This window comes from Osmerus mordax, chromosome 25 (assembly GCF_038355195.1).
Source record: "Osmerus mordax isolate fOsmMor3 chromosome 25, fOsmMor3.pri, whole genome shotgun sequence".
NCBI lineage: Eukaryota > Metazoa > Chordata > Actinopteri > Osmeriformes > Osmeridae > Osmerus > Osmerus mordax.
In genome coordinates this window covers 6341385-6365352 of record NC_090074.1, presented here as the reverse complement: position 1 = coordinate 6365352, position 23968 = coordinate 6341385, and the positions used below count along the sequence as shown (strand labels likewise).

Genomic DNA, 23968 nt, shown 5'->3' with positions numbered 1-23968 from the left:
TGGTATGTTTATGGTTTTTATTTTCAATTATTTCAGCACAGCAGATATGTGACCTGAACACTGAGGTAGAGAGACAGAGAAATGAGTTATCGGTTAAAACCACTGGTGAGTGTTATAATGTGAAGTTTTAGTTTGAATATTTCCCTCTAAATATGATGCCCACTGAATGGTTGTTTCATCTTGTGTTTTAGAGAGAGGAGAGATCTCAGAAGCAGAACCCAAACTACCAATCAGGAGGAGAGACAGCATGGATCCACCTCCAAAGAGTGAGTCTTCAACACTGTTAAAACACCTGAATATCTGACCCAGTCCATTCTCTATACACTGGCCATGCACCTACAGGAACCTGTCTTATGCTGTGTTCAGAATCATAGTCAGATGACTCTGTTGAGGTGAACATCTGGTATGAATGTCCAGGGTGACCCTCCCGTCAGTAGTTTGAGCTGTGTCCTGTGTTGTGTTGCAGTGGGAGGAGAGATCCCAGATACAGACCCACCACTACCACAGGATGAAGGTTCTACTGTGGTCCCTGTAGTCAGGAGGAGACGCAGCATGGATTACCCTCCACACAGTGAGTCATCAACTCTGTTACAGACACCTACAAACACCTGAACATCTAACCCATCCTCTACTGTCCTTACATCTTCTATCCTACTGTGTGTTTCATAGTGATTATAGAGTTCAGATTTATAATCTCAAACGTCCTGATACTGCTATGTATACTGCTCTGCAGTGAGGAACTTTTATTATGATTTATTCTGATAGAGATGTTCATTATTACAAATTTTTATTCATGTTATTTTGTATTTTTCAGACAATAATCACAGTTTTAAAACATAGCTAATTGAGTAGTTAATATCAGCCTAGATGTACTTTCCTCTTCAACTAGAAACCATCTAGACCAGTGGTGTGACCATGTCCCGTGTTGTGTTGCAGTGGGGGGAGAGAGCAGCAGTCCAGACCCTCCAGTGTCTCCCAGTGTGTCTGAGCTGAGACTGGTGCTGCTGGGGAGGACTGGGGCTGGGATGAGGGCAGCAGGAAACACCATCCTGGGCAGAGAGGAGTTTGGGGCCCAGGACAGCCCCTCTGCAGTCACCCAGAGGAGCAGGAGGAGAGAGGGGGACGTGTGTGGGAGACGGCTGGTGCTGGTGGACACTCCAGACTGGTTCTGCCCTGGACTCTCTCTGGAGGAGATGAGACAGGATGTGGGGCTGTGTGTCCGTCTGTCCGCCCCGGGACCCCACGCCTTCCTCCTGGTCGTACCAGTGGAGCCCTCTGAGGGGGAGGAGAGAGGAGCCATGGAGAGAATGGAGGACATGTTTGGAGAGGGTTGTTGGGGACACACTGTCATTCTGTTCACCCATGATGACAGTCTGAGAGAGCAGAGCATGGAGGAGTTTCTCCAAACAGGAAGTCAGGACCTCCAGCAGCTTGTAGAGAAATGTGGGAACAGGTACCACGTCCTCAACATGAAGGACAGGGCCCATGGCACTCAGGTCCCAGAGCTGCTGCACCAGGTAGAGGAGATGGTGGCAGGAAACAGAGAGAGCTTCTACAGCAGTCAGACCTACCAGGAGGCAGAGGCCCAGGTCAGAGAGATGGAGGGAAAGATTCAGAGGGAGAGAGAGGAGAAGATACAGAGGGAGGAGACAGAGAGGAAAGAGAAGTTTGAGACAGAGCTGCAGAACTCTCTGAAGAAGATAGAGGGAGTGATCCAGGAGCACGAGGGAGACATCAGAACACTCAGCCATCGAACATCTGAACTGGAGAGACAGGTGAAGGAAGAGAGGGATGAGGAGAAGAAGAGAGAGCTGGAGAGGGAGCTGAAGAGAGAGACTGACCGGAGAGAGGAGATGGAGAGAAAGCTGGAGAGATTTAGAGAGGAGGGAGAGAATGAGAGGAGGGAGAGGGAGGAGACACACAGGCAGGAGATGGAGGAGTTCAGGGAGAACTATGAAGGAGAGGCCAGAGTTGAAGCAGAGAGAAACCTGATGAAGGTGGTCCTACCTGAGCTACAGAGGAGCATCATGATCTCACACACTAAGATGCAGAGAGACTTCAGCAGACAGATGCAGGAGAAGGATAGAGAGATGCAGGAGAAGAATAGAGAGATAAATAGACTTCAGCATAAAATAATAGATCTCAGTACTAAGTTTTTAGATGAAGTCCATGAAGTCAGTGCATAGAACAAGTCTTACCTAGGACCAGAGGAGGGGTGGAGGAAGTGGAAGAGGAGGAAGAAGCTACTGATACAACTCCTTTCTATAGAGGGGGGATTGAACAGCTGACATAGCCAGAGAGCTGAACTTGATTCATACTGTGATGATGTCTGTAAATATCCTTTTACTCTGTGTATCTGCTGTTAAACTTGTTAAGATCCTGGAGAAATGGTCCTTTGGGAATTCAGAAAAAAAAAAAGATTTAAGCATTTATATTTTATACTAATCTATTAAATAAATACAAAAGATCCACAGAATATTTATTGCCCTTTTTGTTGAACAGTGTTTTCGGAGGAGAATAAGGTGGTTAATGTTCTGGGGGAGAACAGGTCATAAAGAGCATTAGTCCTGTAGTTTCCTCTTCTGAACACTAGAGGGGACTAGAGCATAATTAAACAAGAGTTGTCTATATTGTAAACATATTATGTACATTCATGTATTAAACCCTTATTTAATGAGACGTACAGGAAGTACGTCAGACAGGATCCAGACACACAGATGATTCCTCCACTGTAGATGGGTGGTGACAGTGAAGCTTGGCTCTGTGCAGACAGACGTATAGGGGGCTTCAGGGTCTCTGACCTGACAGGAGACCAGGCCCCACGGAGCACCAAGGACCCTGAACCTCACACTACTGCTAACACCTGCCCCAGTACTGCTATCACCTGCCTCAGTACTGCTAACACCTGCCCCAGTACTGCTATCACCTGCCCCAGTACTACTAACACCTGCCCCAGTACTGCTAACACCTGCCCCAGTGCTGCTATCACCTGCCCCAGTACTGCTAACACCTGCCCCAGTACTGCTAACACCTGCCCCAGTACTGCTAACACCTGCCCCAGTGCTGCTATCACCTGCCCCAGTACTGCTAACACCTGCCCCAGTACCGCTATCACCTGCCCCAGTACTGCTAACACCTGCCCCAGTACTGCTATCACCTGCCCCAGTACTGCTAACACCTGCCCCACTGCTGCTAACACCTGCCCCAGTACTGCTAACACCTGCCCCAGTACTGCTAACACCTGCCCCAGTACTGCTAACACCTGCCCCAGTGCTGCTAACACCTGCCCCAGTACTGCTAACACCTGCCCCAGTACTGCTAACACCTGCCCCACTGCTGCTAACACCTGCCCCAGTGCTGCTAACACCTGCCCCACTGCTGCTAACACCTGCCCCAGTGCTGCTAACACCTGCCCCAGTACTGCTAACACCTGCCCCACTGCTGCTAACACCTGCCCCAGTGCTGCTAACACCTGCCCCAGTACTGCTAACACCTGCCCCAGTACTGCTAACACCTGCCCCACTGCTGCTAACACCTGCCCCAGTGCTGCTAACACCTGCCCCAGTACTGCTAACACCTGCCCCAGTGCTACTAACACCTGCCCCACTGCTGCTAACACCTGCCCCAGTATTGCTAACACCTGCCCCAGTGCTTCTAACACCTGCCCCAGTACTGCTTACACCTGCCCCAGTACTGCTTACACCTGCCCCAGTGCTTCTAACACCTGCCCCAGTACTGCTTACACCTGCCCCAGTACTGCTTACCCCCATCTAGGGCAGTCTGACCATCTGACCCTCTTTCTCGCACCAGCGTACAGACCCGCGTTTAAGAGATCTGTGCACACAGTGAAACTAATAAAACTGTGGCGTGCTACTGCGATTCCACAACTGCAAGACTGTTTTAAACGCACTGTCTGGGCCCTTTTTTCACAGCAGAGTCTTGAGGGCTACACTTGCACTGTTCTGCATTACATTAAGACCTGCATTGACAATGTCACTGCTGAGAGACAGGTCAAACGCTATCACAACAACAAACCATGGATGAACAGAGCGGTCAAGCTGCTGCTGAAAAACCGTGATAAAGCCTTCAGGTCTGGGACATGGAAGTATACAGCACTGCCAGATCCAACTTAAAGACAGGCATCAAGGAAGCAAAAGCGGCGTAGAGGAGGAAGATTGAGGGACACTTCAACGCTCGACCATTTCTTTGCGCGCTTTGAGGCAAACGGGACCAGGACTGAGTTAACATCAGCCACACCATTACCACTCTTGCCCACAGATGCCCTGACATTCTCTCTGAACACAGAGAAGGCCAGGAGGGCATTTCTGGGATGTGAACCCCAGGAAGGCTGCCGGCCCTGAGAGAGTGTTGAGGGACTGTGCCGACCAGCTGGCTGAGGTATTTACCTTCATCTTCAACCTCTCTCTGTCTACTTGCTCCATCCCCAAGAGCCTCATATCAGCCACCATTGTGCCCATTCCAAAACAATCCGCTGTAAGTAGCCTCAATGACTATAGACCAGTGGCCCTCACTTCCACGGTTATGAAGTGCTTTGAAAGACTGCTGCTAAATCACATAAAAGCCTCCCTCCCCTCCACACTGGATCAGCACCAGTTCGCCTATAAAGCAAACAGGTCAACCTCGGATGGCATCAACTCAGCCCTGCACTGTGTGCTGACCCACCTTGAACATCCTGGCACCTACGCAAGACTGTCGTTTGGGGACTTGAGCTCTGCATTCAACTGCATCATCCCCGAAAGACTGGTGTCCAAGCTACACAGCCTGGGCATCAGCACTAACATCTGCAGATGGATCCACGACTTCTTAACAAACCGTCCCCAGTCAGTTGGGCTGGGCTCCCAACTTTCCTCTGTCCTCACACTCAGCACTGGGGCCCCCCAGGGTTGTGTGTTGAGTCCCCTGTTATACACCTTATACTCTCACGACTGCACCCCAGTTCATGTCCAATATTTGGATCAAGTTTGCGGATGACACCACTGTGGTAGGACTTATTCACAACAATGATGAGTCCGCCTACAGGGATGAAATCCCCAAACTCTCCACCTGGTGCTCCACCAACAACCTGTCTCTCACTTTTAAGACCAAAGAAGTGGTGGTAGACTTCCGTAGGAAGAGGACTGACCTTGCCCAGGTCTACATCAATGGGGACACTGCGGAGAGGGTTAAGGACTTCAGATTCCTGGGGACACACATCTCACAGGACATCACCTGGGCAACCAACACCACAGGACATCACCTGGGCAACCAACACCACAGGACATCACCTGGACAACCAACACCACAGCCCTTGTGAAGAAAGCACAGCAGCGGCTGTACTTTCTCAGGTCACTCAACAAAACCAACCTCCCCCAGAAGCTGCTTTTATCCTTTTACAACTGTTCTGTCCAAAGTATCATTTTGCACGACATTCTGGTTTAGCTGCTGCACCGCTGATGACAAAAAGGCGCTGGACAGAGTCAGGAAATCAGCACAATACATAATTCACACAAATCTCCCCTCACTTACTGATATATATGACACCAGATGCCTGCAGCGGGCAAAACATATAATTAAGGATTGTTCCCAACCAGGTCACAACCTCTTCACTCTGCTGCCATCTGGAAGGCGTTACAGACCTTTCCTGGGGTCGCACTTCCAAGCTTTTGAATAATTTTTATCCAAGTGCCATAAAACACCTGAACTCATGACCCATAGGGACCGCACTGCACTTTATAGACTATGTCTTCTTTTAGCTACCTATACATTTTTAGAATGGATTTACTTATTTATTCATTTACTTATTTGTACTTATTTATTTACATATTGCTTAGGTCTCTTTTTTATGTCTTAATTCATGTTTTACTATACTGTCCTGTCGTACTATGTGTCACCACCAGGAGAAGTGCAATTTAATTTCGTTGTTATATGCAATGACTCTAAAGGCATTCATTCTAACTACTGCCCCAGTACTTCAAACAACTACCCCAATACTTCTAACTCCTGCCCCAGGGCTTTTAACAACTACCCCAGTACTTCTAACACCTGCTCCAGTACTTCAACACGTGACCAGCTGTGGTATTCCATGACTAACATCTGTGGAGAGTCGAGGCCTTCCTCGTGCTCTCAGCACCAGGGACGGCAACACCGGGCTCCACATGGACAGGTCAGGTGGGCAGAGTGTACACTCGTCTATCCACCACACGCTCCACTGACAGGCTGCACAGCTGAGCCCTGTCAGCGATCAGCCTGCCGGTCCACAAACCAGAGCAGCGGTGCTCAGAAGAAGGAGGACGAGGAAACGAGAGGGAGCAGAGGCTGAGCGCTGGTCTCCGGCAACTTAGATTGGTGATTGAACTAACCGGTGTCTCTCTTGCAACCGGTGCAGGCTGAGGAGAGTTACTGGGCGGAGCATGGCTCACTGAAGAGAAGACGCCCCCTTCTAATCTTCTGCTTGGACGCCTTTGTTTTTTAAACGCATGTATGTGTGGGAGCCAGGTGGCTGAGCGGTTAGGGGTTCGGGCTGGTAATCTGAAGGTTGCCAGTTTGATTCCCAGCCGTGAAAAATGACGTTGTGTCCTTGGGCCAGGCACTTCACCCTACTTGCCTCGGGGAGAATGTCCCTGTACGTACTGTAAGTCGCTCTGGATAAGAGCGTCTGCTAAATGACTCAATTTAAATGTAAATGTGCTTAAATCGTCCCAAGGCCTCCGACTCTGCCTGCATGTTACACATGATATGATGTTTGAATGTATCATTAAAGTGTTGCATATTTTGGCATCATCGTTTACATTTAATTTAGCAGGCTTTTATCCAAAGCGACCTATAATAGTGCATGTATGAAGTGCTGCAGATAATCAAGGACTAGAAGTGCCTGGTTGTAACAGTGTTACTGTAGTAGATGCCAAGGAACAGTCTGTGTAACTCCATAACCTATGTGTGTATGTCTGGGCCTAACAGACCTAAATATATCACTTCACATCATTCGAGAGCTGGACTGTTGTTTAATGTTACCAGTGTTAACAATAAAGGCTGCTAAACTGGTTAGATAAAGACAGCACCTGACATCCCTGTTTCCTCATTCCAGCTGTTCCCTGTGTGTGTGTACAGACAGGAGGAAGAGAACAAATCAAATACCAGTGAACACATTTTCCATAATCAAAGACACATCTAGGGGATATGTATGTACTTCAAGAAGACTGATACTTTTGCAGATACCATATAGACTTCTGTCAACATATTTTCAATGTATGTGTCAGAATCATGTTATAAAACATGATCTTTATTTATGTGTGAAACAGTTCTGCTTGGCTCTCAGCATTCTCCACAGCCGTTGAGAAGTCTGACTGGTCTGGTTAGTCGGTTCTCAGAAATCGTGGGCACAAATACATGTAAGTCTCTGTCTATATGAAGTAAACACTACACTGAAATACAATCTCTTCACACAGTATTGAGAAAAGGTTTTGAATATTATTTGTTGCTTTGTACCATTGTGTATGATGTACACAATGTTTAAAAAATGAAAGGGTTTGCGTTCATTGTAGGTAATGTACAACTTTGATATTCTAGTCGTATTCTAGTCATATTCTACCTTCCAGAACTACAGCTGGTGTTTCCAATTGTTCAGAAACAATCTCCACATTCTAAAGACTGGAACATACATCTAGCAGATGCTCTAGTAAGAATGAAAGAAAACTGAGAATGTTTGCCATAGTCAGGATCCTGTTTTCTATCTTTCTCTATAAAGGGAGGGAAAATGGCAGAGGTAGGAAACCACACTTATTGTTAACTAGTTATCATGGCATTGATACATTCAGTATACATGTATGAACTTTGAAGTATATATTGATACATTCACAATCAGAGTGGTGGGCAGGTGCATACAGTAAACATATAAACATAGTGAATCTTAAAATCTTAAAGTAAGTGTGCTTATCCTTAAATATATATATATTTTTTTTTTTTAAATGTACAACAACATACTGACAGAACTATACAATATAAAATATAAAATAAAACTAACAATCTGAGAGTGCAGTAGGGCTGTATGTGATAAAGTGACAGTGTCAGTTGGGGGCCTTGTTGATAAGGCTAGTTACAGGAGGGAAGAAACTGTTCTTATGGCGTGAGGTTTTGGTCTTGGCGGTCTAGGCGCTCAAAAGACTTCATTACCACAGAGGTCAGGGCGACGGGTCTGTAGTCATTAAGTCCTGTTGGCCTTGGCTTTTTGGGCACAGGGATGATGGTGGAGGACTTGAGACAGGCTGGCACATGGCATGTCTCCAGGGAGGTGTTGAAGATGTTGGTGAACACCGGAGACAGCTGGTCAGCACAGTGCTTGAGGGGGGCAGGAGAGACAGAGTCCGGCCCAGCTGCTTTGCGGGGGTTCTGCCTCTTGAACAGTCTGTTAACTTCTCCTTCCTGAATGGAGAGAGTTGTCTCTATGGTGATGGGGGGGGGGAGGCCTCAAGGGTGGGTAGGTGTTGTTGTTGTTCAGGACAGTCCAATTGTATTTCAAATCGACAGTAGAACTCGTTTAGGTCGTTGGCCAGGCGAGAGTTGTTAGTGGTGTGGGGGGCTCTGGGCTTGTAGTTGGTGATCTGCCTGAGCCCTCTCCAGACAGAAGCAGAGTCGTTAGCTGAGAACTGGTGTTTTAGTCTCTCAGAGTACAGTCGTTTAGCCTTTCTCACCGCCTTGCTAAACCTGTTCTTCGACTCCCTGAATCTGTCTCTATCCAAACTCCTAAACACTTCCTCCTTCTCCACCCTCAACCCCATGGAAAGGTATGAATTACAGGCAGCTAGAGATTTATATTAAACATCTATCTGATAAAGTATTGGAATTCAAGTTCAGAAAAGGTAAGAAAATATCTTGATGTGTTCATGTCCGTATTGAGGAAACAGCAGCAAAAACATGTTTCTGTGTGACTCAAAGGTCAGAAGAATAAAGTCCTTGTGGTTTGCCATGTCAAATGGAACAATAATGAAACGGTCATGTTTTGTAATGTTTTAGCATGATCAAGTGTTGTAACTGTCTCTATACAGGAAGGACACATGGCAGAGGCCGGACAACACAGTAAGTGGACACAAGTAGTCATTGTTTGCATTGAAACATTAAGTATAAATGTACAAACATGTACAAACATGTTCACAATCTGACATCCCTCTAGTCATTAAATGAACAAGTTCAATACCAAATGAACATATGCAGTATACCAACATTATGCTTGTTTGTATGCTATCATTCTGCTGTGTTGTGTGTAACCCTCTCTACAACCATCCATGCTGCTGTGTTGTATATAACCTCTCCTTACTGGTTACATTATCATCCATGCTGTCCTTCATGTTTGCTAGTGATGTGAGTTTAGATTCTTCCTACACGTCTCTCTAGGTTGAGTGTGTATAGAGCATATAGAGTCTGTGTGTGATTGTTACTTCATAGATGCAGACTGTATACTTGTCATGCACCTGCAGAGATGTCAGTACTGTTTCTCTTCTCCCCAACAGATGAGTTTAAACTCAGGGTACCACAGAGGGCTGTGGAGGCTGTTAAGGGAAAGGATGTTACCCTCTCATGTCACCTCTCTCCTGAGACCAGTGCTGTTGCCATGACAATCAGGTGGTTTCAGCAGACAGAGTGTATTTACCTGTATAAGAATGGCCAGGTGATAGAGGGGAGGGGCTATGAGGGCAGAGTGAGTCTGGTCACCCAGGAGCTGGAGAGAGGCAACGTGTTTCTGAGGCTGAGAGACTTCAAGGGGCCAGATGGAGTGTACATCTGTCAGGTCACCTATGGAGGACAGAAGGAGGAGGATACTGTGTATCTATGGGACAGACGTAAGTGTTCTACAGCTACAGAACATGATTATGCACATCTCTACATGAACTATGACAACACAGTCTCTCTGTCTGTACAGATACAATTATACTTTCACATGTAAGTATGAGTTAGAGCATTAGAGGTGTTCTGACTTATCTGGTTATGCTGCCCATTCTAACCCCTCTATACTCTAAACTTGTAGAGATGTACAGTATTGGAAGAGACAGGCTCAAATCACTTAGTAGTGATGCAAATTAGTGAAGAATATGTTGAACAAACAATGCACTCAAATGCATATGACATCACTTAATTATCTTACTGGGTTGAAGATGATTATTGGGTGTGCTTTGCCTTCGGCAAGGGCACAACCTTTGTTCTCTCACATATATATATTTAAGCAATAAGGTACGAGAGGTAGTACTTTATCGCCAATAAAGTACGTGTTCAAGGGTGTTGTTAGGCCCGACGCGCAGCAGAGGGCCGGCAAACCCTGGAACACGTACTTTATTGTATTTTAATAAATAGTAAGCTGCCTTTCAGCACAAAATAGTTATAGACAACAAACATTGTGTATCGCATTTCAGTAGCCGAGAGAAAATAGTCCCTGTAAACAGTGGCTGTTGCTATGCAACGGACAAACAGCATTGTGAACTTCACGTTTGTTAGCCTAGCTAGCTAGCTAGATCTCGCAATTGACTTTGCTCATTTCATAAAAGCTGCCTTTAAAATAACAACAATGACAATGGGACAATTTCAATAAAATAATATTTATTTTAAACATTAGGTCTAAACATGTTACGGTTTGCTGATATTGATTTGGATATTTCCACTAATTGTGCATCCATGGAAAAAGTTTCTCATGTCCCCTTCGTCTCTGATGACATCGCTTTCGACCACTCTTGCTCACTCTTGCTCTCTCATCTTCGGCTAACCACTCATCAAAAATTCTTCCCCCCAAAAGATCGAAGTTAACATGAAACATGTTTGCTTACTGTTAAATTTGAAATGACAACAAAATGACAACGACAACCAAGTGACAACCAAGTGACAACGAAAATGACCAATGACAACCAAAAATGTAACCGTTATTTTGAGTGCGCACTAATATGGAACGCTCCATTTTAAGGCAAATGTAAACAGGCGTACTGTAAACACCTGTACACCGTACAGTACTTTATGCTCAATAAAGCACACCCCCGTGACTCACTCTCAACCAATCAGAATGCTTGATTTCAACCACCCGTATTATAATTGGGTGTGCTCAAGCCTTCGGCGAGAGCACAACCTTTGTTCTCTCACATATATATTATTGGGTGTGCTCAAGCCTTCGGCGAGAGCACAACCTTTGTTCTCTCACATATATATTTATTGTGAGAATGCTGTTAAGCATTCTCACTATTGTTTTCCTGTTTCTCTTTATTATTATTGTTGGAATGCTGCTTCAGCATTCCAAGTATTATTCTTTGAATCTTTATTCAACTTCTTCTATTTCTTCCAAGACACCTTTCAGCGTCTTCAAATCTTCAGCTATTAAAACCGTTCAGCTATCAAAAAATTAAGCAGTTTCAGGCCATGGGTGCTATAACTTTTCAGCTTTGTACCTCTTATGCTTGAATTAATATAAATCAATATTCATAATATTTTTAACATGGGTTTCCAATGGAGTTTTCTTTCAAATCCTCTCAAACTTCTTTAAACTTCTTCAACTTCCAAATCCTTCTTCTTCCTCAATCTTTCAGCTAGAGCCACCATTTAAACTTTAAAATGTTGACAAAACCCTAAACTGTTTTTTAATAATTCAGCTTTTTGATATCTATTCAAATCTGGTGACAAAATCGTCGCCTGTATCTTATCCTCTGGATAAGATACAGGCCATGTTAGAGTTGAATTGTGTGGGCAATGTAGAACAGCAGACAGATTTGAAATATGATCTTTTGTTATGGCCATTCTAGTGACACTACGACTGTCATCATACGGCGAAACCAGGTCACATAGCTGACATCCGCTCGCTCTGCTTTGACTAACAAATATGTTCTCAGTCCACCATACATTAGACGAGCAAATTTTCGAGCACTTTCGATACAAGATACAGGCCATGTTAGAGTTGAATTGTGTGGGCAATGTAGAACAGCAGACAGATTTGAAATATGATCTTTTGATATGGCCATTCTAGTGACACTACGACTGTCATCATACGGCGAAACCAGGTCACATAGCTGACATCCGCTCGCTCTGCTTTGACTAACAAATATGTTCTCAGTCCACCATACATTAGACAAGCAAATTTTCGAGCACTTTCGATACAAGATACAGGCCATGTTAGAGTTGAATTGTGTGGGCAATGTAGAACAGCAGACAGATTTGAAATATGATCTTTGGTTATGGCCATTCTAGTGACACTACGACTGCCATCATACGGCGAAACCAGGTCACATAGCTGACATCCGCTCGCTCTGCTTTGACTAACAAATATGTTCTCAGTCCACCATACATTAGACGAGCAAATTTTCGAGCACTTTCGATACAAGATACAGGCCATGTTAGAGTTGAATTGTGTGGGCAATGTATAACAGCAGACAGATTTGAAATATGATCTTTGGTTATGGCCATTCTAGTGACACTACGACTGTCATCATACGGCAAAACCAGGTCACATAGCTGACATCCGCTCGCTCTGCTTTGACTAACAAATATGTTCTCAGTCCACCATACATTAGACGAGCAAATTTTCGAGCACTTTCGATACAAGATACAGGCCATGTTAGAGTTGAATTGTGTGGGCAATGTAGAACAGCAGACAGATTTGAAATATGATCTTTTGATATGGCCATTCTAGTGACACTACGACTGTCATCATACGGCGAAACCAGGTCACATAGCTGACATCCGCTCGCTCTGCTATGACTAACAAATATGTTCTCAGTCCACCATACATTAGACAAGCAAATTTTCGAGCACTTTCGATACAAGATACAGGCCATGTTAGAGTTGAATTGTGTGGGCAATGTAGAACAGCAGACAGATTTGAAATATGATCTTTGGTTATGGCCATTCTAGTGACACTACGACTGCCATCATACGGCGAAACCAGGTCACATAGCTGACATCCGCTCGCTCTGCTTTGACTAACAAATATGTTCTCAGTCCACCATACATTAGACGAGCAAATTTTCGAGCACTTTCGATACAAGATACAGGCCATGTTAGAGTTGAATTGTGTGGGCAATGTATAACAGCAGACAGATTTGAAATATGATCTTTGGTTATGGCCATTCTAGTGACACTACGACTGTCATCATACGGCGAAACCAGGTCACATAGCTGACATCCGCTCGCTCTGCTTTGACTAACAAATATGTTCTCAGTCCACCATACATTAGACGAGCAAATTTTCGAGCACTTTCGATACAAGATACAGGCCATGTTAGAGTTGAATTGTGTGGGCAATGTAGAACAGCAGACAGATTTGAAATATGATCTTTTGATATGGCCATTCTAGTGACACTACGACTGTCATCATACGGCGAAACCAGGTCACATAGCTGACATCCGCTCGCTCTGCTTTGACTAACAAATATGTTCTCAGTCCACCATACATTAGACGAGCAAATTTTCGAGCACTTTCGATACAAGATACAGGCCATGTTAGAGTTGAATTGTGTGGGCAATGTAGAACAGCAGACAGATTTGAAATATGATCTTTGGTTATGGCCATTCTAGTGACACTACGACTGCCATCATACGGCGAAACCAGGTCACATAGCTGACATCCGCTCGCTCTGCTTTGACTAACAAATATGTTCTCAGTCCACCATACATTAGACGAGCAAATTTTCGAGCACTTTCGATACAAGATACAGGCCATGTTAGAGTTGAATTGTGTGGGCAATGTATAACAGCAGACAGATTTGAAATATGATCTTTGGTTATGGCCATTCTAGTGACACTACGACTGTCATCATACGGCGAAACCAGGTCACATAGCTGACATCCGCTCGCTCTGCTTTAACTAACAAATATGTTCTCAGTCCACCATACATTAGACGAGCAAATTTTCGAGCACTTTCGATACAAGATACAGGCCATGTTAGAGTTGAATTGTGTGGGCAATGTAGAACAGCAGACAGATTTGAAATATGATCTTTTGTTACGTTTTTCCAGAAATAATATTCGTTATCTAGCTACAAACAAATGCTTCGTAACATATTTGAAATATGATCTTTTGTTACGTTTTTCCAGACATAATATTCGTTACCTAGCTACAAACAAATGCTTCGTAACTGAAGAGTATTTACTTTTTATTGGCGATATTGACAACAGAGGTTAAGGAACTTGTCTTTAATCAAAAGATGGTCTCCGTTTTCAATTTGAAGCAGTAGATATGGCTTACTGTAGAAAGTCTCACATTGCATCCTCTCTCTAGCTTAGCTTCGGCTACAGATGGACGACAATCACTATGCATGCATTATTCACGCCTACTATGGCGTGAAATTAGTGCCAGGAGAGCGAGCTCTGTAAAAACGATTTGTAACTTGCAAAAAAGATTTGTCTCTGTAGAAAATGATTCGTGTACTTGCAAAAAAAAAGTTTTGTGTCTCCGTAGAAGAAGGCAAGATTTGTGTACTTGCATAAAAGATTTATAACTTGCAAAAAAGATTCGTGTACTTGTAAAAAAAAGTTTCGTGTCTCCGTAGAAGAAAAAGATTCGTGTACTTGTAAAAAAAAGTTTTGTGTCTCCGTAGAAGAAAAATATTTGTGTACTTGTAAAAAAAGGTTTTGTGTCTCCGTAGAAGAAAAAGATTCGTGTACTTGTAAAAAAAAGTTTTGTGTCTCCGTAGAAGAAAAAGATTCGTGTACTTGTAAAAAAAAGTTTTGTGTCTCCGTAGAAGAAGGCGGGAACAATGCTCCCAAAACCATCTAAGCCAATCAAATATAGCCATTTCTGTGTCTAGTATCATTGGACATTTTCGTCTGTCTATCACACAAAGAACGTCAGCGAATAAGAACAACACTAGAGTGCTGATGATTTCAATGACGAGTCATTTGGTAAGTAGTTCAAAATATCCATGGGCATGTACCTTTAATGCAACATTTAAAGATTATTCGGTTAGCACACTCTTAACAGTATAAATTAATGGATAAGAGTCGTAGTAAGTTGAATAGTTTTTTAATGTAAATATGTATACGGATATTTAATTAGACGACCAGTCATTACACCTAGCATTAGTTGGACAATGTGCAGCTAAATTGCAGCCGGTAAGCATCATACCAAGCGTTCACAACTTTACATGTTTTTTAATGTTGGTGTATTCGCCATACTAAACTAAACATGAGCTGGACACACTGGATAGATCTCAAATGTTGGCTGGGAAATGTTATCGCATAAATTAAAAAGATATGGATCTTTCACTCTAGAGTGTATTATTTACTGCCAGCTTTCATTTCGAATGAAAACCACTAACTATATTGAGTGATTTCGCGGCAGTTCCCTGCCATTTAGCTGCACATTGTCCAACTAAGGCTAGGTTTAATGACTGGTCGTCTAATTAAATATCCGAATACATATATACATTAAAAAACTATTCAACTTACTACGACTCTTATCCATTAATTTATACTGTTAAGAGAGTGCTAACCGAATAATCTTTAAATTTTGCATTGAAGATACATGCCCATGGATGCATGCCCGGGAGTCAGGTGGCTGAGCGGTGAGGATAATCGGGCTGGTAATCCGAAGGTTGCCAGTTCGATTCCCGGTCATGCCAACTGACGTTGTGTCCTTGAGCAAGACACTTCACCCTACTTGCTTGGGGGAATGTCCCTGTACTTACTGTAAGAATCAGAATGGAATTTATTCGCCATGAAAGTTTGCACAGACAAGGAATTAGCTTTGGCAGGAAGGTGCATACAATAAACATATACCTAAAATTTAAATATGTGGACTATCTATACTAAGGGTACATAAACTAGCAGTACTAAGTGGGATTAGAATAGAATTAAATATTTTCTATTCTAATCCCATTTAGTACTGCGTTCTGGATAAGAGCGTCTGCTAAATGTAAATGGATATTTTGAACTACTTACCAAATGACTCGCCATTGAAATCATCAGCATTCTAGTTTTGTTCTTATTCGCTGACGTTCTTTGTGTGATAGACAGACGAAAATCTCCAATGATACTAGACACAGAAATGGCTATATATGATTGGCTTAGATGGTTTTGGGCGCATTGTTCCCGCCTTCTTCTACGGAGACACAAAACTTTTTTTTACAAGTACACGAATCTTTTTCTTCTACGGAGACACAAAACCTTTTTTACAAGTACACAAATCTTTTTCTTCTACGGAGACACAAAACTTTTTTTTACAAGAACACGAATCATTTTCTTCTACGGAGACACAAAACTTTTTTTTACAAGTACACAAATCTTTTTCTTCTACGGAGACACAACTTTTTTTTACAAGTACACGAATCTTTTTTGCAAGTTACAAATCTTTTTTGCAAGTACACAAATCTTGCCTTCTTCTACGGAGACACAAAACTTTTTTTGCAAGTACACGAATCATTTTCTACAGAGACACAAATCTTTTTTGCAAGTTACAAATCGTTTTTACAGAGCTCGCTCTCCTGGCACTAATTTCACGCCATAGCCTACGGTGTTATTACAGTCTGTAAAAATACCACTTTGACACACTTGCAAGATGATCCGCTGGTTAGATGTAGCATGATCTTATTTACTACCCACAATAGTTCAACTTTTTTTGCAGCAGCATTTTAATCAGTTAGCTCCAGGTCCTGTCTAAAATACATTTCAGACCAATTTGAAACCTGAGCAAATGACTTTCTACTAAATTTTCAAATTCTTCTGAATTATTTCTCTTTTTGCATTGTTCTTCTCTTTTCTGTAGTTTTATGCCTTCGTCCAGCTCCTGCCCCTTTCAAAAATACCTTTCTGGCGCTTTGAAGCTTCAGCTTATAACTTTCCAAAAAAAAATCACTATTTTCAGCTTTTTTAGCATGGTCAGATATCCCCATTCAGGTTTTCAGCATTCTCACTGCTGTTTCGCAGGAAAAGCCTTTTCTAGTTAGTTATGCGATTACTCAATAAGCGCGTCTACATGATTCTTTTTATTAATCGTTGTATGCTCCACGGACAAAACTTGCACCATCATCCTTCAGCAACAAAGTGTCGCCGTGTCTTCCTGTATCGGCCCTACTGCTGTATGTTTCATTCAATCAGCACATTGAATCCTACTAAGAAAGCCGAGTAAACGCACTCAATGCACACATCTGCTACTGCTATTACTATCCCAACTATAATTTCAGCTGTTAAGACTATAATATTCTTTTTATGAATGAGCGAGTCTTGGGTCTCGGAAAATATCCTCATTTTATTGATTGGACGTGTAGTTTTGCGTCTAGGTTAACTTGTTTGAGGTGTGGATGCTAGGTAAATATTCGTTTTTCTCTCTGCCCAGCTCGTTAGCGATCACAGCTGCTCCATCGCCGTGGCAACCAAACAAACACGCACCAGGAAAGCAGAAGGAACACGTTTTTGAAACTGCAGGTAGAGTCGTATTTCTGACTGCACAGCCATATAAATAATATATCTGGTTTCGGCAGAGTCTTGGGTCTCGGAAAATATCCTTATATTTTGGATTGGACGTACAGTTTTGCGTCTAGGTTATCTTGTTTGAGGTGTGGATTCTAGCTACATTTCTCTTATTCTCTGCCCTCAGCGCGTTAGCAATCGTAGCTGCACCATCACCGTAACGACAGACGCGCACCACTCAGTCTCTCACACAGGTGATTGGTACGTTTACTTGACCATGAGAAACCCGATTACTAGCAATTGTCGGTTTATGCCAATAATACAATTACTCCGTTTACATGTGTAATTAGTTATGCGATTACTCAATAAACGCGTCTACATGATTCTTTTTTATTAATTGTTGTAAGCTCCACGGACAAAACTTGCACCATCATCCTTCTGCAACAAATTGTCGCCGTGTCTTCCTGTATTGGCTCTACTGCTGTATGTTTCATTCCATCAACACATTGAATCCTACTAAGAAAGCCGAGTAAACACACTCAATGGTAGGCTACATCTGCTACTGCTATTACTATCCCAACTATAATTTCAGCTGTTAAAACGATAATATTCTTGTTACGACTAGCTAGCCTACTTCTGTTTAACAGTTCAGCTTTTAGCTTCTCCCACATTGTAGGCTATTTTAGCTCTTAGCTTTGTTAAGATGATGCAGTTCAGCTTCCACACTGCGTCTTTTGTGTGACTCACACATTTCTGAAATTCATTTCAGCTTGTGGGTATTTTCTCATTTCTCACTTTTATACTTTTTAAAATATTAAGGTTTTTGTGCAAATTATTCTCCCTTTAAAAGTAATGGTAAATCCTTTCAAATCATTGTTGGAATGCTGCTCCAGCCCCTTTCAAAAATACTTTTCGGTTGCTTTGAAGCTTCAGCTTATAACTTTCTACAAAATTTTCACAATTTTCCGCTTTTTTAGCATGGTCAGCTATCCCCATTCAGGTTTTCAGCATTCTCACTGCTGTTTCGCAGGGAAACGGGCGTTTCTAGTTATATCAACTTCTTAGTTCTTCCGCCGTTTTTTGGCCTTTAACTAGTTCTGCATACTTTCACCGATTCCTACAACTTTTGTATCAAAACGTTCAGCTCCTTCAGGAGATGTTGGCTATGACTTTTGGTATTTCTCACTTTTATACTTTTTAAGACATTAAGGTTTTTGTGCAAATAATTCTCCCATTAAAAGTAATGGTAAATCCTTTCAAATCATTAAAAAGCTTCCTCCTCTTTCAAACCTAACTACTTCAGCATACTTTCAGCTAGAGACACCATTCAACCTTTAAAATGTTCACAAGACATTCAGCTATTCCCAAATGATTCAGCTTTTTCAAATATTCAGCCAATTTTGAATTATGACAGTTTGAAATACATTAAAATGTTTGCTCCTTCTTGATTTTTATGAATGAGAAGCAAGCAGAGTGGCACACTCTGCTGGCTGCTCTTTTTCTGATATTCAACTAAATTGTCAAACAAATTCCTCTAACGTTCATATAGTTTAACGTACAGAAACAAGTTATACCTTAAAATATAGGAAAAATTGTCCTCTTTCAGCCAATGTAACTACTAAAGAGCTCACATTTACAGATGTTCAGCTATGAGCCTTGAAGCGAGAGCAGCCTTTCAAATTCTCTCACTAACTTCAATGGAGAGGTGGGTAAAATCCGTCAGAGAAAGCAGGAAGGAAGACGATTTCGAAACTGCCGGTAGAGACATATTTCTGACCGCACAGACATATAAAGGACATCTCTAGTTTCGGCAGAGTCTTGGGTCTCGGAAAATATCCTCATTTTATTGATTGGACGTGTAGTTTTGCGTCTAGGTCAACTTGTTTGAGGTGTGGATTCTAGCTACATTTATCTTATTCTCTGCCCTCAGCGCGTTAGCAATCATAGCTGCACCATCACCGTAACGACAGACAAGCACCACTCAGTCTCTCACAGACGTGATTGGTGCGTTTACTTGACCATGAGAAACACGATTACTAGCAATTGTCGGTTTATGCCAATAATACGATTACTCCGTTTACATGTGTATTTAGTTATGCGATTACTCAATAAACGCGTCTACATGATTCTTTTTTTATTAATCGTTGTATGCTCCACGGACAAAACTTGCACCATCATCCTTCTGCAACAAATTGTCGCCGTGTCTTCCTGTATCGGCTCTACTGCTGTATGTTTCATTCCATCAACACATTGAATCCAACTAAGAAAGCTGAGTAAACGCACTCAATGGTAGGCTACATCTGCTACTGCTATTACTATCCCAACTATAATTTCAGCTGTTAAAACGACTAGCTTGTTACGACTAGCTAGCCTACTTCTTCTTCTGTTTAACAGTTCAGCTTTCAGCTTCTCCCGCATTGTAGGCTATTTTAGCTCTTAGCTTTGTTAAGATGATGCAGTTCAGCTTCCACACTGCCTCTTTTGTGTGACTCACACATTTTTGAAATTCATTTCAGCTTTCAGCTTGCGGGTATTGTCTCATTTCTCACTTTTATACTTTTTAAAATATTAAGGTTTTTGTGCAAATTATTCTCCCTTTAAAAGTAATGGTAAATCCTTTCAAATCATTGTTGGAATGCTGCTCCAGCCCCTTTCAAAAATACCTTTCGGTTGCTTTGAAGCTTCAGCTCATAACTTTCTACTAAATTTTTACTTTTCAGCTTTTTTAGCATGGTCAGCTATCCCCATTCAGGTTTTCGGCATTCTCACTGCTGTTTCGCAGGAACAGCCTTTTCTAGTTATTATTATTATTCTTTTTGCCCCCCTAAAACTCAGTCAATATTTGGCCTACATAGACAACCTAGGTGTCAAAAGTTTCGTCTTGGTAGCGATTGAGTGGCTTCTATTGGGATTTACGTTCCGTTGCATGGTTCAGGCTCAAGTTACGTTTTTGTGGCGAAAAGTGAAGCTAACGGTGGCTAATTTGCTAGCCACAGTCACTGACGTTACTAACGTCACTACGTCACTAACGTCACGAAAACACGCGTGACTACCTGTAGCAGAACTTAACTTGGGGGATAGCTAGGCTAACTATAGCTTTACTGCAAGGCAGCTGCAGAAACGCCACAAGCAAAGAGGCCAGGGTGATAACTATTTACTCATTTTACTTTGTGATGTGAAACACAATTGTGAAATGTAATGTACAATATTAGCTGATATTATTAAGGAAGTAGGCCCACATCTACTTTCGGAAACGGTAGTCTACTATTTCACTGAAGCATTAGCATCATGACATTAGCCTCTGTTGCCCGGGCAACACATACTACAGTGGTCTATGATGCATCTGTTTTCAATCGTTAAAATAAACATTCCTCACAAATACATTTTCGTTGTAGGATTTATCATGACATTACATTACAAGTAAACGATTTCTGGGTGAAATTATCATTACCTGTGGTTTCAAACCAGTGTTGCTCACTGCAACGCTGTAGCCTACGCGAGACACTACAAAAACATCTACTGTACACAGCTGTTTAGGAAGTCAAACAGGGACAGAACATGTTCGGCACTCCCCTTACTTAAATCAAAAGTCTATCTAACTATTAACCTTAACTTCATTGCCACAGCCTAAACTTTGTCAATCTGTTCATGAAAATAATTAATTTCAGCCAAAACCGTACAACGGAACGTTAAATCCAATTCAACCAACGCAACCGCTACCAAGACGAACACAGCAGTAGTCTAGTACTGTACTGTAGTAGTAGAATTTACCGGGGCAGCTTCTCCACACAGGGCTATATCGCATTTTGCGTTGTTACTGACAATGATCGCTACCAGTGAGCTTTTTATGAATGAGCGATTTTCCACTAAATAAATGTCAAGCTTATTTACGTTTTTGGGGGCATATTTTCAGTTAGCAGATGGTACTGTTTGAATCGCGATTCCATCTTCTACTGTCGGTAACGTCGTAGAATAATATTCAAAGGGGGTTCTTTATTAATGAATGAATGCGATATGAGTAGGCTAAATGCCTGAAAATATCACGAGAAGTGAAAAACTTAAAAGGACGTTTAAGTCATAGAGATTAGGTCAATTTTTACACCGGTCTGCCAAATTTATTCGTTTTGATTCAACTATGAGGCTGCCTCTTTCAGGGGAAATGAGAAAACATCTATTTAATTCTACACTTCACTCGTATTTTGAGTTTTAAATGAGCAGCAAAAAAAAATGCTTTTAAATTTATAATCTTTATAAATAATAAGTATGCATTTTTATATAAAATATACAGAAATATCAGTTGTAAAAATGTCATAAAAAAACAGACCCCCCTGTGCAACCGACGCAAGCAAGCACACCCTACAATTTCCCCAGAAACTGTACCCTCTTTAGTTCTGAGATGTTATATTCTCTCAGTAAAACATGAAATGCTGTAGTCTATGTGGAGATGAAGAACAGTCATCCTCTTCATGAAAGAGCCTAACACAGAACACAGGAGCTCCATAGATTACACTGATGTATGTTGATGTAGGACTACTGACAGAGCAGCGGTATCTCATAGAGCAGCATTTTATCCTTGCTCTTAGTTCATCTGTTTATGATAATGATGATGTATTCATTTCATAGGCTCGTTAACATAAATTATGTTGACTCACAAACATTTGTTAATAACATGTTAGTAATATATAATGATTGCTGATTTAATGATCTTTTTTCATTTCTTTTTAAACAGATAAGTACGGTGAGTAATTTCTAACTTCTTCTTTATAACAATATATCAGAACTACATTATGTTTTAGATTGTAAAAATTACACCAAAGTATGTTTCTGTTGTCTCAAATTCAGAGTGAACCCGAGTTCACAACACAGACATGAGAGATGAGATGAGGTCTAGGATGTGTTGTTTTATTTTACATTTCATTATGTCATCATGATTGTAAAAAATTCTGAACTTAATTTGTGTAGCTCCACCCTCTTCCAAAAAACACTTCTAATACCTCCATGATTGGTCAAGCCTGAGAGCAGAGATACACCCATGTGATGATTCAGATTGTATCCTATAAAAAGCATTGATCCTGAGGTCCACTTTAACCTTTGCTCTGGAAAATCGAATCTAAATCCAATTTCATTTGTGTAGTCCTTTTTACAAGCAATGTCACAGAGGGCTTCACAGATGCCCATAGCAATGCCCCTCAACCAACCTTCAAGGAAGGCAAGGAAAAACTCCCAGTAAAACTCATTGAGAAAAACCTTGGCAGGAGCAATTCAGTGAGGGATTCCCTCCTCCAAAGACGGTCAATGACACAGAGGTGCAGACCTCAGGCTAAACAGTCATACATTAGGAGTAGAGAATACACATGTGCAAATGGATGTTGAAACAGATATCAGGGGTTCAACAGTTCTCTGAATTGGCGCATGTCAGTTTAAGCAACGGTAGCCACAAGGCTGGGGGTGTGGGATTGGCACAGTATGACAGGACAGCCAGGTAGATGGACAGGAAGGGACCAGGAACTCTGTGTTGTCCATCATAGGAGACCGATGTCCACTGGGCGACTTAGTCAAATATAGGCAGACTGTCATAGACTGATGTCTTTTATTGAAGTAGGCCTGGTAGCAGAGCCAAGCCCGATTAGTGGAGGAGGCTGGTAGCAGAGCCAAGCCTGATGCAGGTTGGTGGAGGCTGGTAGCAGAGCCAGGCCTGGGGTCCTGAGAGGACGAGAGTGTGTTCACTGGGATGTGCAGAATGAATGATGATGATGTGAAGGGTGCATGCATAGTTACTAGGCATTGAACTCTGGGTGTGACACAGACTCACCTAGCGGGCTGCAGCGAGGCTGATGCCAGCCTGAATGTGGTGAAGGTCAGGGAGGTTGGTCCTGACGTACGAGCGGTATCCCTGGGAGGACCAGCGACCCAGGAGCTGGATGGTGTGGTCGGCCACGCTTTGGCTGGAAGCCGAGGAGGCCGCAACGATCCTGAAAGAATGTGCTGAGTAAAGCGAAGGGTCGTTACCTGATTTGGCGAGGAGGAGGCGGAGATGATGGTGGAACCAGAAACGGGACGCGACCTGATTCTGTGGTGAATAGTGGGCTGGAGGGGAGGGCATGACTTCCTGACTTGGAAAGAAGCAGGTTATGCAGAGACTCATAGGGGCTGAGGGGAGAGTTGAGGAGGAAGAGGTAGATGGGAACGGCTGGCTCGCTTTGATTTGTTATGCTGCGTTTCAGGGTGAAGATGAGCGTGTCTGGGGAGTGTAGCGTGATGTCGGAGATGCATGGGTGAGCAGAGGGGTCAAAGGTGGAGGAGGTGGAAGTCAATTCTGAGCACCTAAGGAAGCTGAAGGCCAGGAGGAACATGGCCTCTAGGGTGGAATCGGTGGAAGGGGAGGAGTAGCCAGTGCGCAGTGTGTATGCAGGCGGCTAGCAGGTCGGCAGTGAGGGGGAGCCGTGCCGAAGGAGAGCGGGGATCTAGGCACTTAAGGCCTTTCATAAGGAGGGAGGTCTGACTGTGGGAGATGGCTGTGCAGGGGGAACCGGAGAGCAACTTGCACTCCAGGGACGGGTGGGAAGGAGCGCCACACAGGGAGCAGGGCAGGGTGGACCGG

The 23968-nt window shown here is 42.8% G+C and overlaps 1 protein-coding gene across 1 annotated transcript; it reads left to right on the top strand.

Annotated features, from left to right (window-relative positions):
- The first annotated feature begins 519 nt into the window (after positions 1 to 519).
- LOC136933479 (GTPase IMAP family member 9-like) lies at positions 520 to 2466 on the top strand. The gene is made up of 2 exons (XM_067228903.1): positions 520 to 571; positions 937 to 2466. The coding sequence occupies exons 1-2, from the start codon at positions 553 to 555 to the stop codon at positions 2184 to 2186; spliced, it is 1269 nt and encodes a 422-aa protein (XP_067085004.1). The 5' UTR covers positions 520 to 552; the 3' UTR covers positions 2187 to 2466.
- Positions 2467 to 23968: the final 21502 nt, after the last annotated feature.